A 15,507-nucleotide genomic window follows, 5' to 3' on the forward strand; every position below is an offset into this window, starting at 1 on the left:
TCCAGGCTTGGCTTCACTTCCTGCTAAACAACCACACAGATTCTTGGCAATTTCATCCATTTGAAAAGGTACAGGTGTTCCACAAAAAGGTAGAGCATTCTGCTAAACATGCATTCCACAATACAATGGCTCTGCGGTGTCCTATAAAAATGGCCACTTACTGTAATTTCTCTTGAGTAAAAAATAATGACAGTTTATAGAACACAAAGAAACCAGGAGAGCGCCTATGCTTCTCAAAAGAGGCACATTGTGCTAAAGATGTACAACATATGGAGCAGGTTTGAAACGAGCAGAACTACTAGCAGCAGTTTTATCACGATTGTGACAAATTAGTGCAAGTCTGTGTTTAAAACAAAAGAGACAAAGAGCAACTGTTTGACTAAGATGTACCAGTGAATCACAAGTGTTATTGTTTCCCAAGGTTCCAAAACAAATCAATTTAAATCCAAAAATATAACTTAATCCCATCATGTTCTCATATTCAGAGTAAATTACTTATTGTCAAATTCAATGCAAAACAATGTTCATCCATGTTCAGTTTTTACTTAGAAACAACAGCTGACACTTTGAGCTGCTGACTTTGCAACAATCCCTCGTCCAGAAGGAGAACGTGGCGACAGAGTCATGTATTCTGGGCATCATTTGACACCCGTAGGTGTTTATTCTTCAAAACTTAGACTAGATATTAATAAGTAGAAGTTTAAAATAAATGAATTAAACTTGGCGGAATGTATTCTGTTATGAAACATTCACTTTTTCCACGTTTTTATGCTTCCATTTGGGTCTCAACTGCTTCCAAAAGCAGCCCAGGGTCTGAAAAGGAAAACAACAGCAACCACCCAGCCATTGTTTGGCTATAAGTTAATGTCTCTCAGTGTCTGGAAAATGAGCGGTACAATGGCTGCTGGAAAAGACGAGTGTTTTGTTGGAGACTTACCATCCAGAAACGGCTTGTTGCGTTCTTGTTGGTAGTGCAGGAGGCTCCACTTCTGCTTTTCATAGAGGTACGGTTGTATATTTACACATCTATTCGCAGCAGCTTTTATGTGTGAGTGTAAACGTTGATTTGGGGGGCGTGGCCAACAAGACGCCCTACAACGACTCATTCTGAAAGAAATCCCTTTATCTGATAGCAATTTTGAGTAAAAAATTTAATCAACATATTTTAAATATACCACAGGCATAGACTAGCCTGTTCAGTGAAGCATAATAGGTTATCTTTAACATTAAATTTACTATAATGCATTGTTAAGACAACAATGTAGTCCACACATCAGTAATCATAGTTGCAAAAATTAATATGAAAACATTGATTTCAGATTTATTGCAACCTGGTATGTATAACTTCCTTTTAAACTGGACAAACTTTCAGATTGAAAACTTTTCTTTTGTAGATCTGAATCAGGAAGTCTAATCCCAGCAGATGATTTTATTCGGCTGTGAGAGCCATTCATTGTTTTCGTTCCTCTCACTGGTCAGGTTTCGGCCGTAAATGAGGCTTTGCCCATTTTTATGTTGTCTGGAAGCAGCCGGCTGTAATGTTTCAGGGAGGCGATAAGAACCGTTGAGGGCAGCTGTGATGATGTTGTTGTACAAGGCTGCAGTACATTGTGCGCCTCTTTACTCTGCTGAGTCCATTTATTACTTTGGTTCCAGGATTTGATCCAGGAAACCTGCGTCTAAAGTCAGTGGGGAATAAGAAACTAAGGAACAAGCTAACACAGAATAACACAAGCTGGGTGGAGGCTACGCTTGTCAACGCAGCGTTCCCTGGTTTGATCCCCAACCCTGGACCCAAAAAAATGTAAAAATGCTACCTGAAAATCTGCCTTCTGTTGCTTTAATTGGTGTTTCAGAAGTCTCTGCTTCAGAGTTGCCCAGATAGCTTAGACTAAACAAATTAAAGCCAAGAAAAAGGAGCAGAGCGACATCTTACACAAAAGTGAGACACAGGATTTGTTCCAGCAGACTTCACCCAATCCAATCAAGTGGGCTTTTCTGGATGAGTTCTCCAGCAATTCTGGCATCTCCCAGAAGAAAGCACTCGAATTAACCTGTCCTTCAGTAATGAGGAAATTAGCTTTTTGAGCATCACAAGTATGATGATATTCTCCCACATTCAGCAGTTCCTTTATTGCCCTTAAAATGTGTCAGAAGCAATTCAGCCCACATGATATGCAGCTTCAGTTCAAAAGAGAAACAAGTTATATTCTTTTCTCTTTTTAATTTAAATAGTACGTCAAGAATAAAATGAGGTGCAGATATTGTGGTGGAAGCTGCAGCTGGTTAATTGGACGCTCTGTGGGTGTTGATGATGATAAGTTGCCAAGATTTGAGGTCAGACACAAGATTTGCACCAGAATCAAAAGGTGCAACCTCTCAGTTTTAAAACTGTGGCACAAAAGGAGGCAGCATGTTACTTTGTTTAAAAAACCCCCCAAAAAACTCTTTTTTTGTGTAAACTGTCGCTTTTTGAAGATTTATTCACTCTGTTCTCGATGATGTGCAGTTGGGAGGATTTTTTGCTGATGCTGGTCTACTTTTGGACATTCGTTGTGCTGCGTAACCATGGCAACAAGGAAACAGCTAATTGATATTTCACAAGTTCAAAAAAATACGTCGACTAAAGCCAAAAAAAATTCATGCGAGTAGAAGAGAAGGAGGGAGTTCAACCAAAAACTGCAATTGGCAAAAAAAAAAAATGAAGTCAAAAACCCGGCCAGAGTTTTGGCAACGGACTTTGCTGTGTTGTTATTGGGCCTCCCGAAACAATAAAGTCTAAAATCTAAGTTGGAAAAATCAGAATATTTGTATTTCACTGAGACATGGCGGCGGCAACGTCGAGCAGATAAAGATTTAAAGCAGAGAGGGAAAAGACAAGAAGGTGGATTGGAAGAGCTTACAGACAACAGATGGTGTAATCCATCAGTATTGTGAAGAGTTATCTCTGCAGCCTGGATGTTGATCTGCTAACTGTAAGTTTTTATTCATATGCATCAAGAAGAGATCACCAGAGTGTGAAACCATCAGCTCAAATGTTTCCAACCTTGTGGAAATATCTGATAAACGTCCGACATTTCTGCAGCTGCGTTTCCATTAAAACCTTTGTTGATATTCTGCTCCTGTTAAAACTCCCATAATTTAAAAATTGCGGCGTTTCCATTAAATAACTAATAAAAACCAGGTTTTGTTCACATAATAAGTCATTAGGAACAGTGCCGCTTCATAATCCTCCAACTTCTTCCTGTCGTTTTCTTCTTCGTGGTTTGCGCCAGAGACAACATCCGGTTGTGACGGTTGCAGTTTTACTAAATAAACCAATTTTGTTTAATAAACCTGATCCTGGCACTAAAATGTTCTTGAAAAATGAGTTTTTTTCAAAATTGACATGTTTCCACTTAGCAAATTGATTTTCTTAATGTCAAATTGTGCAATTATTATTATGGAAGTCATAATAATAACTGGTCAGCTGCTCTAACCAGAGAAAACAAACCAATGACAAACTAATAAAAAGGATTTTCTGGACCTTTGACCTTATCTGGAAATACAGTTTGTTGGATAATATGATTTAGAATCTTAATTTGATTTATAAAGTATTTCTGAATTGAACGCTGGATGGTACAGACATTCCATGGTTCTAAATATATCCAATTTATTTTTCTCACGTTACTTTTTCCAAATTTTCTTTCAATTTAATTGGTCATTAGCACACATAATGCTTAAATAGTTGCTTTTTCTTCACACTTCTAATATAAAAGCTTTGAATATTAACAGTCCTCTCACCTGTTGTACTGTCAGCGTGAAACTGCACTTTGTTTAGTTAATATTGTTCAGGTTGAGTGAATAAAATTAAAATTATTTTCTTTTCTTTAGGAAAACAGACCTGATTTTCTTCCAAAAGTCGAAAATGTTTTTGTTTTCTTTTAGCTTTTTCTTGTTTTGGAGGTAAAAACACAAGTAGCATTTTTAAAAAAAATAATATTTTAACTTTATTGCTCCCAAAGCGTCATGATTGAGTTTGGTTCTATCAACCATCACTATGGAGAAAACAAAATGGCAGCCAAAACATGGGTAGTTTGTGAAGTTTAATGTTAAACTGCATGATTTTTTTCCCCACATATTAGATACAATGTTCATATTTACATCAAACATAACTTGAAAAATGTAAAGCAAACGAACAAAAACGGTTTTAAACTGTTTCACAGTTTCATCCTTCAAGCCTGGGCCATAAAACGTCTCAGAAATCTATAATTTATTCAAATTTTGAAAACAAATGTGGCTTTCGCTGTTTGTAAAGTGATAAAAAAAAAACAAAGCAGAATGCAAACCTTGCAATCTTATAAAATCCTGAACAAAAATGTTGAGTGAAAACGTATCTGGCAATTATCATATTTAAAATGGAGTACAGACGGACGACTATATGTAAATGCCATTGTGAGCAGCAAATAGAAGCACTTACACGTCATTTTTAACAACAATATTAAAAATATTAATAAAAAGGGAGGGGCTTATTAATATTAAACGTGTCACATAAAGACAAAGATGTGTTTCAGTGTTTTTTTTTTCTTTTTTTTCCTCACACAGCAGGTACAGAAATATCAAAGTCCTTCAGCGGTTCCAAGCAGACACCACCGCTTAAACTAAACGCTAGCACACATATCAGGCCATCGCAAGACAACAAGGTGAGCACAGGAGAAAGTCTCACAAGTTTTAACTCTATTCCAAAAACCACCAGTATGAGTAAACACTAAAGTACCTTTCAACATCGTCAGGATTTTTTGTTTTTTATTTATTTCACGTCAAGCACAAACACAGGAAGTTTCTTCACGGATTTTTTTCCTCCCCACACAAACGTCGGACATGGCGAAACGGTGCAAACTTTTTTGTTTTTCTGCAAATGTGTGTCTGGAGGGCTTGAGTGCATCCTGAAACTGGCTCAAACATTTTACCATCTTAGCTTATTTATGGTCTGAAATGAAAAGTCACACTGTAAAATGGACTCTGAAAATAAGTGTTACTTTATACACCTAAGCATTCTCTAAAAAAATACAGTTTAGTTCTACCACAGACTAGTTTTAACTCTTTAGGCTATAAATTAGAACAAATTATATAAAAAAAACAGTTAAATACGTTAAATGTGTGGGTTGTCCTTGGAAAAGCCAATTCTTTAGTAATGATAGCCAAAGTAAAAACCAGTAACTGCTGGTTTTCCTGAGGACAAGCCAGGTTTGTGATTGTCTTCACGTATTACTCCTGCATTGAGGAAAAAAGCAAAACGAAAACTCCTGTTACTTGATAACTGTGCAAAGGACCCACAGAGAAACGAGCCTCAACATCTCCAGCTAACTTCACAAAAGATATGGAAAATACAGCATATGGTAAAGCGATCATGTAAACTGGGATTGTGCAGCGCGTCGCTAATCAACAGCAGTTTGTCTGTTTGCCGTTAAAATATAAGGTGGCTCTACTGTAAACGTTGGCAAGAGAAGCAAATTAACAAAAACCGACTGGAACAAATGTCTTTGGCAACTACTGGTAGATATCGATGAAATACCAATCTGGTGGTTTGTACCGCCAACATGAGAGAAATAGCAGATGCTGTTGAGTTCAAGCCCTTTGATCTTTGTTCTGGTTAATGAGGATAACGCTCCGATCAAATTAGAGACGCGCCGATCGATTGGCTGCAGATCAGAATTGACCAGTTTTGCCCGATTTTTCCTATTAATTTATTGATGAGTCAAAACTAAAAAAAAAAAAAAAAAAAAAAAAAAAATCACTAAATAAACTGATTCAGTTTATTTAGGTTCAAACATAGTTCTCATGTGATGTCACTTCTGGTAGCTTTGTAACCGACAGCCATCTTGGTAGGTGCCCTTAACTGTCAGGCGGTTGCCATGGAGTTGCTATGACAACAAGCAAGCCACATTCTCTGCTGTCAAGATATTTTGTTGATATATCTTCCTCATCAATCTTTTTTATTTTTCAATATACTTTCTTTTTGTTGGTGTCAAAGCCGTGGTGTTTGCCTACCAAGATGGCGGCTCAGTGGCTTAGGTCACTTCCGTGTCAGACTTGTGGGAACTGTGTATAAAAAAAAAGGATAAATTGTAATTCCTTCATTTTCTAACAACAAATTGGGAACATATTTTCCCTTGTTTGCTGTATTTCTTCAAAAATAAAGTCAAAAATTAAAAGAGGCAGCCATCTTGGTAGTCAGAAAAAGCCTGATCGGTGCATCTCTAGTTCCAATACTCCCAAAATAGCAGATCTTAACAGCAAAGCAGGTCAGAATAGTATCGAGAGATTCTGTTGGAAAACTGCAAATTGAAAGTGGTATTTGATTGGGTGGTCCATGTCGTAGCTCAGATTTTCTACTTTTTTTTTTTTCTTACCATCAAAAGAAACACCCAATCACATTTACAGTATAGAATGACTTTTAAGCAAGCAACAAAACAAAACCAAAACCAAAAGAAGCACATTCCTATGAGAAGTGACGACTGCGGGGAGGACGAGGACGAAAAGAAAAAAAGAAAAAGGGAATCTTCAGTGGCTTTTTCTGTACATGATTGAATTGTTGGCAAATAAACAAAATACAGATCCTTGCAAAAGTATTCAGACTTTGAACTTTTCCAGATTTTGTCACGTTGCAGCCAGAACCTTAAACGTGTTGTACTCGGATTTTATGATCAACCAACACAATGCATTAGGTAATTGTGAAGTGGAAGAGTTTGAATTTCACAAACAAGAGTCTGAAAAGTGTGGCAAACATTTTAAGTCAGCACCATTCACTCTGACACCACAAAATAAAATGTTTTGGAACGTCGTAGAGGTTTTCCTCCAGATCATTTAGTATCTTTCTATCAACTGTTACCTGGTTTCTGCTGAAATAGTGTCAGCATAATGCTGCCACCACCATGTTTCACAGTATATCTGGCTTTCAAAACGGATTAATTTGACTGGAGCACATGCAGTACCTGTTTCCGCCACTAGATGGCAGAAAATGGCAAATTTCAAGCAAGACTATAACTTTTTAACGTTTTTTTGTTCTTCCAACTTTTCAATAAAGTCTATTTCACAAATGAGTACAATTCAGATGTTCAACATTACAAAGATTAGAGGAAAAGAAGCTGAATGCGACACACGACACTTTTTGTCGTCAAATGTCAAAGAAATAAAATAAAATAAATAAAAAAAAAATTGCGACATTTGTTGTGTGTCCACCATACCATACAGCCACCATCAAATATATAAATACTGCGGTTGCAATGTGGCAAAATGTGAAAAAGTTCAAGGGGAATGAATATTTTTTTCAAGGCACTGTAAAGGTGGGGGAACAATCAACAGAAACAGGAAGTGTGGGCACACATACGGGGTGAAGGCTCGAGTGGTGGAGGCAGGCATTCGGTGGCGACTACGCTAAAACCACAAGGTGACTGAGGTCCTACAGCTTCTGTGGAGCAAGCAGCACACAATGCACAAGGGGTCAGAGGCAGGGGAGAGCCCACAACTACACTAAGCTCAGGTAATAAATAAAAGCAAGGTCAGGGACGGATGCACGTCTCTTTTTCTTCGCTATTGGAGAAGCGTACGCCGCCGACGGTCACACGGATTGCTCCTTGGGGAAAGTGAATCCGGCTCGTGGGGCGTGGGCGGGGAAGCTGGTGTTGGAGTACATGGGCTCGTTGGTTGGGTGCTGAGTGTAGGGATGCTGAGGCAGGAAAGTAACAGGCGGGTAGGCCGGAGCAGACTGGGACTCGGGGACTTGTTCCATGTTGGAGGCTCGTTGGTAGCTCATGTATTCAGCCGGGTTCAACAGCTCTTCTGGTTGCTTCCCAGTTTCCTGCAAAGATGAGATGAACAATCTGTAGGGAGTTTTAACCTGAACACAGAGAGGATTTATCTTTTCAACCTTTGCAAAGGGGGAGAGTTAGAGCATCACAAAATCACAGCTGTTCCTCAAAACAAATCCAACTCGCCCCCCTGCTGCAGCCTGGTTCTGTTCGAAGCGGGGCGGAGGTTGGTTATAGAAACAGAAACTTAACCCTTTGATGCATAGTGGTCACTACAGTGGACAGCTGTCTAAAAGCCATTTTCTTGTGCTTCTTATGTTATAAATGCACACAGACCACTGAAGTGGACAATAATGCATCATAAAATACACTACCAACTACTGGCCATCAGCTGCAAATGCAAGAAATTATTTTTGTTGAATCCAATATGGCCGACAGACAAGAAATCACGCCAACCGAGCCGGTCCCTCCTTCTATTGCAGGTAAAAAGAAATATTGACACATCAGATAACCCCTAAAGAACAATACTACTGATGTATTTTTCAAATAACAATTTTGTATTTGGAGAAAATTACAATTGATAACTAAAAAAAAATAAAAGTTTTTTTTACAACATTTTTTTTCCTACCTTTTTTTATGCCTTAAGAAAATAAAAAGAAATCCTGACACAAAGCATCATAATTCATGCATGAAAGGGTTAACGATAAGCAGCAGGGGTCTGTCTGAACCGGCTGAAACCGGTTTCTCCAAGAACAGGACGGTCCACGTATCCAGTTTGAGCCAAGAAACCAACAACTTATTCATAACTATTTACAAAACTCTTACACAATCCTTCAAGAAACACTGGTTTACATTTTAAAGATAAGCATTACATGAACAGAAATAAACCTCTGACCATCATGCATTGCTGCATTTTATTCAGTAACCCTGACTGGTTAATTAAACCAACTGGTGGGAACTGTGTAATATACACATTTGGTTTTATGTCCCAATAAATACACATTGTTAGAGCAGCTTTATAACAGCAGCAGATGTGGCAGAAATATGACATATGTGCATAATTGGCTCCAAACTGTTTGCAATTAAGGGGCGTATTGTTTATAAATTAAACTGTAGTTGCAAATAACAAAATGCTGATTGAAGCAAGTTGAGGGCGTTTAATATCAAAGCATGAAAAAAAAGTGAAATAGATTTAATGAGAAAATATTTTTTTAAAACATCAGTTTTTGATCACATATTGCCTTTTCAATTATAACAGTTGTGTAAATAAATAGATATTTGCTCCAGTCTTTTGTTCCATTTTGTTATCTCAGCCCCAACATTTCCCATATGCAACTTAATATATTCCCTTTAGTTACATCTGAATAACCGATGTAAATGTAGGCCTCAGACATTCTCCTAAATAATTAATTTAAATACAGTTTGCAGCAGGGCTAAATTATTAGGGCAATAAAAGGAATGGTAAAAAATAAATCCAATTTTCTCAGATTACATCATTCATGAGTAATCTGAAAAAATGTTTTTTTGTAAATCTTTTACATCAGCTCATAAGCAGAAGCAGCATTTTCTGAAAATATTTATGAGTTAATGATGAAAAGCCAAGAAACGGTTGGTTTACAAACGAGTACGATACAATGAAAGCAACTCTTACTGAACGTAAATAGTTAAGCCATCTGATTTTAGCTTAGAAATTAATTGTTGGATAATAGCTAATAACAAAATTATAACAAAACTTCATCCTACTGAGATTCAAATTCTACTAAAATCTAAATTAAAACCTAGATTACATCTTGCGTTTGTTTTCCTCAAAAGCGAAGTTATTCTTGCGTGATTTTTGGCAGCTGTGAACCCCGTATTGCTGTTGCATCATTTCTTTGTTAGATCAAAACGTTCTCTGAATGTGATGCATCTAAAAAAATAAAAGGATTCATAATCATCTTGCAGATGTTTTTCTTTAAAGTCAGACTTTCTTCTCCCAGTTGCAACCTGCGCTGTATTATCACTTTAGAGGCTCCATGTCTGAATTGTTTGAAAGGTTAAATTCAGTAACATAGCATCTCCTCACAGGGTTTTTCAGGCATTGAGTTAATTTTTCTGCTGTCTTTTTAAATTAAATTTAGTAACAGAGCCCTAAGTAGGAGGAGAGTCAAATTTCCAACACAGTAAATTGTATTTTGTTGACATCAGCAACGCTTCCTGCTCCTCTCAGGTGTGTTTTGCTTTTTATAACTCAAATTTAATCAGTCCACTGAATCACCACAAATTTATGACAGAAACTCAATTACTTAAAGTAAGGCTACTAAGTGCAATTGTAGCAAACATCTCTCTCAAACAAGATTTTAATACGTTGCCTTTTTTCCTTTTGTACAACATTCAATGGAAGTATTTCAGTCCTGCTTGTGATCTACTGCTGCTAGAAGAGTCTCTTTGGCAGCACAGAGGTTTTACCTGACAGCACCTATTGAATGGTTCAGCTCACAATGGGGAAGGTCAAAGGAGCAAAGCTGAGGAGGAGGGCGACAGTTCTGGACATCCCATTTAAAATAAAATCCCTGCAGATTTGTTTCATCAACATGCATCCTGTCAGATTAAATGCACACATGATGATCCATATCTACACTGTTTGGTCACAACAAAAACACACACCCTCGGAAGTTCATTGGACCGTCTTTGTCTTTGATTGCATAACGCCTTCACTTCGTTTCAAAAACACTTCTGTATGTATTTAATCATTCACACAAAGAATCATGATCTCACAGTACATAACTAAAAGCGTGGATCGGGTCTCTGAAGAAGCTACTGAAAGCTAATCGAGTCCGACACCCGATCAAAACTATTTCCAGCCCAACTCAGAGATACAGACTGTAATGTCTCCACACTGGTGAAACGTAATTCATGGATGGATGTTTGCTGAACCTGGAGTTGACCAGCTGCACTCAGACGCTGCTGCAGCCGGCGCTGGGTATGACGGGCGAACGGCTGCCTACTTCTTCTCTCTGGAAGAGCATTAATCTGGAATCAGCAGATGATGTGACTTTTTCCATCACTCTAGAGTTTAATCTTTAAGCTCCTTTGCACATTTGAGCCTTAGGAGTTTTATTAACCGTTCAGGTCCAATCCCGTAACTTCCCTTCATATTGTTTGCAAGCGCTCAGGTCTTCGCGATCGTTCAGGATTTTTCCTTTTTTACCAGATTTCTTCGTAAAAGTCAATTATTTTTTCCCTTCTTTCCAGTTTTTTATAATGCATTTGAATAATTTCTGCATTCTCCTTTAATGTTTTCTCTTCTTGATTTGACCTTTAACATAGAGATTAACATCTTTTCCACAGTGACAGGATCTTGAAGATATTAGTTGAGTTTATCATCTATTCAGTGATTATCCAATAGGAGGGTAGAATCTATTTTTTATCAGTCAGTTTTTATCATGTAAAGCACTTTGAAATGCCTTGCTGCTGAAATGTGCCATACAAATAAAAGTTGATTGAATTGTATTAATCTTCTCAACACACTGAGAAGCAAAGTAAATATTGCCAAAACCTGCTGTTGGAATATCGCCTTCATGAGCAGTTACTGAGGGATGGCAGAAAAAAAAAACTAAACAGGAGCTTTATGTAGACATGTGGAGGTTGATGGACTTTAGTGGCACTTTAGCAGGAGCTGTCATCTTTGGTTTGTAGAGATTTGGGCAACAAACCCTCCAGTTGGGCTGGATGTGGAAAAAAGGATGAATTTGTTGAAAATATGTTGACTATTTGAATATCTGGTTTGCTTAGTATGGATAATCTGTGATGCTGTCTTAACATTTTCTTTCCCAGAAGTCCTGGAAACCTGGCTGGAGTGCACAGCATCATGAAATCTTAGAAAAACCAAAACATCTGTAAAATTAGGCTCTCCAGGTGAATTTAAACTGACTCACTGTTGGGGCTTTTAACACAAACATAATCACTAGGCTTTGAAACTCAAACTTTTTAGACCACTTATAAGAAAATATAATAAAGAGGCCATAATAATGTCTCCGTGTGCTCCAACTTAAACGTCCAGGAGTTTCCCTCTTGGATTTTACGTTTGGGCAGCAGCCCTGGTTCTTATAACTACAGAACCAGGTCTTTTGTCAAAAAATACATCTCCCCCATGCTGAATTAAATCAAATTTAAGGTTGAATTGTTCTACCTGTTAACAGGTTAACACTACTTGCTGCAATAAAACATTAATTAGTTTTAACATTAGTCCAAAAAAACTGACCTGGAACATTCATCCAAACTTAAGATTCTCCATCACTTCTGAGCCCAAACATGCAGAAAAGGGTAAAGGTCTTGAAAAGACAGTGATGATGACGACGGGTAGACATGCAAACACAAACCGGGGTGAGGATGAGTGTGAAATGAAACTCACGAGTCTTCCTCAAGCATCTCTACATCTACGAATATGATGATCCCGACTCTGAGAACGTTTTGCGAGGCAAATGAACCACAGAAAGGCAGAAATAAGAACAACAACAAATGTTTATCCGAACATAATTGCACAAAATGTCGTGTTGAAGGGGTACGTTTGAGGGAAATATAGAGGAATAATGCAAAGCAAAGGCTGTTTAATTAAATTAGATTTAGTGTCACACATGCACTTAAGGAGACAAATAAAAACGGAGGAGTCGGGACGCTGAATGAGAACATGACATAAACACGGCGGATCTGAGGAAGACAGACGAGGAGCTGTGAGCTTCTGTGAAAGGTGAACTGATTTTCAACAAAACTGCTGCTGACAAACGCCGGAGACGCTGACTGAAGTCTAAAAAGCCCATTTGTCTCAGGTCAGCGTCGACGGCCGTTCCCGCTGCTAAAGAAAACTCTTTCCTCTGTCAGGTTATTATTAACGCCTTTGAGAAGTCCTAAATTAAAACCAGCAGTCTGAGGTGCAGGTTTGCCATTTTATTCGTTTCTGGGATTTAGATCTACAGACACAAAGTGCTGACATGACTTTGAGTCAAATTTTTATCTCGCACATCTTTGGTTGTTTATTCTAGATTAACTATTAACTCTATTCTGAGGAGAACAGAGGAGGGAACTTCACAAAGTAGGTTTTTGTGGACATAAAAGGAGGTTTGGTGTAGTTTTTGTGGATAAAGATGTGAAACAATGAAACAGACCTCAGCAGAGGTCTGAAAACCTCCAAAATGTTTCTCTCTGCTCTCAGATGTCCCGTTCTTTATTTTTCTAGTTTAAATGTAATTCTCTGTTTTCCAGCAGCTGTAAACCACATCACTGCTGATGTTTTCTTTCATTCTCGTATAAGACAGAAATGCTTCTCCACATGAAAATCTAAACTTCTCTAAGCTCTTAGAGTTTGCATCGATGCATTTAAAAGTTTTACAAATCTTATTTTTTTATTCAGCATCTGGATACTGAATCTGTCACATTCAATGAGGTAAGGAGAATTTAAAAATATAAATGTGAATTTAAGGGTTTAACGTCTTCAACATGTCTAAAACATAAATAACATTTACCACATAGCTACACATTTACAGTTAATCTCCATTCACGTAATTTATCTTCCCACATTAGTCGTTGCCTTTACAATCTGGGATTATTTGGATCCAAATGGAAAATGTTTTGTAAAATTTAATTTAAGGACTTTTTTTTACCAGTTACAATACGCTGGCTGTAATTCTGTTCACTCTCATTTTTGAATGTTTTTCCAGTCATGCAGACGAAAGGCTTTCTAAATGAAAGGAGTATGCTGATGATATTATTTTGCAACAAGAGGAGTAGAGGCATTTCCTTATAAAAAAAACAAACGAGAGCAGCTGAAATAAGTCAAACTCATTACTTATTCACTGGGATGTAAAACAAAATCTGTTTAAACAAAAAATTATCTCTGATATAATTGTACAGAAGCCGTACAGAAATGCAGATGGGAAGCATGTAGTTAATAATGAAGTTCAGTAATCGTATGAATCCAGACTGAAGGCAGGAAAATGAGGTTGTGAAATGACCAACCAGGAAGTATTTATAGTCGTGAGCTTGATTAGTGAAACACTGAACAGCTGAGTAACGAGCAAATGACAACCAGCTGCAGGAGAGTTTGAAACCAGGTGAGATAAGGAAACTAAGAAAGTGAAATAACTTAAAATAACCAGAAAACTTTGGAAAATCTCTGAAAATAAACCTCAAATAGACAATGATCGCCAAAGTCCAACACATTATAAAATGTTCTTGTAAAATATTGACTATTTGTATTAATCTATAGATGAAAAGACAGCTAAATTAATTAAATATCTTTTATGAATCATCTTTTGTCATTTTTATACTTTGCCAATTCCTTTTCTAAGGTTTTCTCTGTATGTGCTGTGATTTAAAAAATAAAAACAGTTATTTCCTTTTTCAGTTTTACTGAGTTGGTCTGTTTTTTTATCTTTAAAGCTTCAGGCTGGAAACTTTTCTTCTTTTCTAAGATTGCTTAATGCGGCAAAATCTTTTGATTATAGACGGCATCGACTTCTCATTACATTTTCATCTGTTGTTTAAATTTTAATATTAATTTCTAGACTATAAGTAGCTGGTAAGTGTGTTTAAATCTTAAGAGCTTTTATAAGTCTGATTCAACCAACCAGCCATTGTAGCAGTTTTAAAAGATACTTTTCTAACAGGAAGGAGTTTTGTTAGTCAGATTTACATGAGACTGGAGATCTCAGCAGTTTTCATTACAAATGTTTGCAAAATGTTTCCAGCTAATGTTGTAGAAACACAATTTTGGGGTTAAATTAGAAATACAATCAAAACGGAATGTTAAGTTTATTCACGTGATACATCATTATAACTTTGCCGACAGGAAATGCTCTTCCTACCACTTCCTGTAGCAACACTTACTCGTGTGATGCGAAAAAAGGGTTTTTAAAATACAATATCTCTGATACAGCTGAAAAACCACCTCATGCCAACTCAAAAATGTTTTATTGCAAAATGTGAGTTTTTCCAAAATTGGACGTTTCCATTAAGCTCATTTATTTTCATAATTCCAGTTTGCACATCTGTGTTAATGTGCCACGTGATCAAATATGCAAATTTAGCAGTGACATCATCTGGAGACATTATGAACAGCCAATAGCTGCTTTCCTTGCTGAGGAGTTGGAAAAATAGGTGAAAATAGGTGTGCAATACCAAAGTGACCCTGTGGAGGGCGATATTATGCACGGTGGTTATCAACATGGTTGAATTTAGCGCTTTAGGTTTCGCTAAATACCATGTTGGTTTAGAGCACATGTGTCAAACTCAAGGCCCGTGGGCAACATGTGGCCCGCCATGTCATTTTATGTGGCCCTTCCAGCATTTTATAGGCCGATGATTGACTTTAAATAGCTTTTGAGCACGAATTGACTACAAACTACATCTCCCACAATGTATTTCGATTGTTACCAGCCAACAACACGGCTTCTCGCCACTAGAGAGCAGCAGAGTAACCTCAAGCTGCTTATTGATTTTCCCAGCAAATAAAACTGGGACATCGATAAGCTAACATCAAAACGTCCAAGAAAAGAAAAATCAATTTACAAGTAAGACTGAATGAAGATGTGTGAGTTGGTGTCAGGGCGGCAGGTGGCGCTAGACTTTTTTTGTTATCCGTTATCTTGACGACAACATAAAAAAATCGGTCATGTACTATTTTTATCCATGAAATTACAATCATATTAACATCGACTATTTAGTCGCATTTTATGCGGTT

The 15,507-nt window shown here is 37.3% G+C and overlaps 1 protein-coding gene across 4 annotated transcripts in view; it reads right to left on the reverse strand.

Moving 5' to 3' along the window:
* Positions 1–4,072: 4,072 nt before the first annotated feature.
* Positions 4,073–15,507, reverse strand: part of nectin1b (nectin cell adhesion molecule 1b) — a 239,319-nt gene continuing 227,884 nt past the window's right edge. For 2 of the 4 annotated variants that reach the window (XM_015015218.1, XM_015015139.1), the window contains one exon: positions 4,073–7,840. In XM_015015218.1, coding sequence (XP_014870704.1) covers positions 7,601–7,840 — 240 coding nt within the window. In that variant the 3' untranslated portion in view covers positions 4,073–7,600. The remainder of the gene's footprint in view (positions 7,841–15,507) is intronic. The other 2 variants (XM_015015386.1, XM_015015303.1) reach the window with 2 other exon arrangements.

The sequence above is a fragment of the Poecilia latipinna genome, unplaced genomic scaffold (assembly GCF_001443285.1).
Source record: "Poecilia latipinna isolate Pla-1442-1.1 unplaced genomic scaffold, P_latipinna-1.0 Scaffold5, whole genome shotgun sequence".
In the NCBI taxonomy this organism is placed as follows: Eukaryota; Metazoa; Chordata; class Actinopteri; order Cyprinodontiformes; family Poeciliidae; genus Poecilia; species Poecilia latipinna.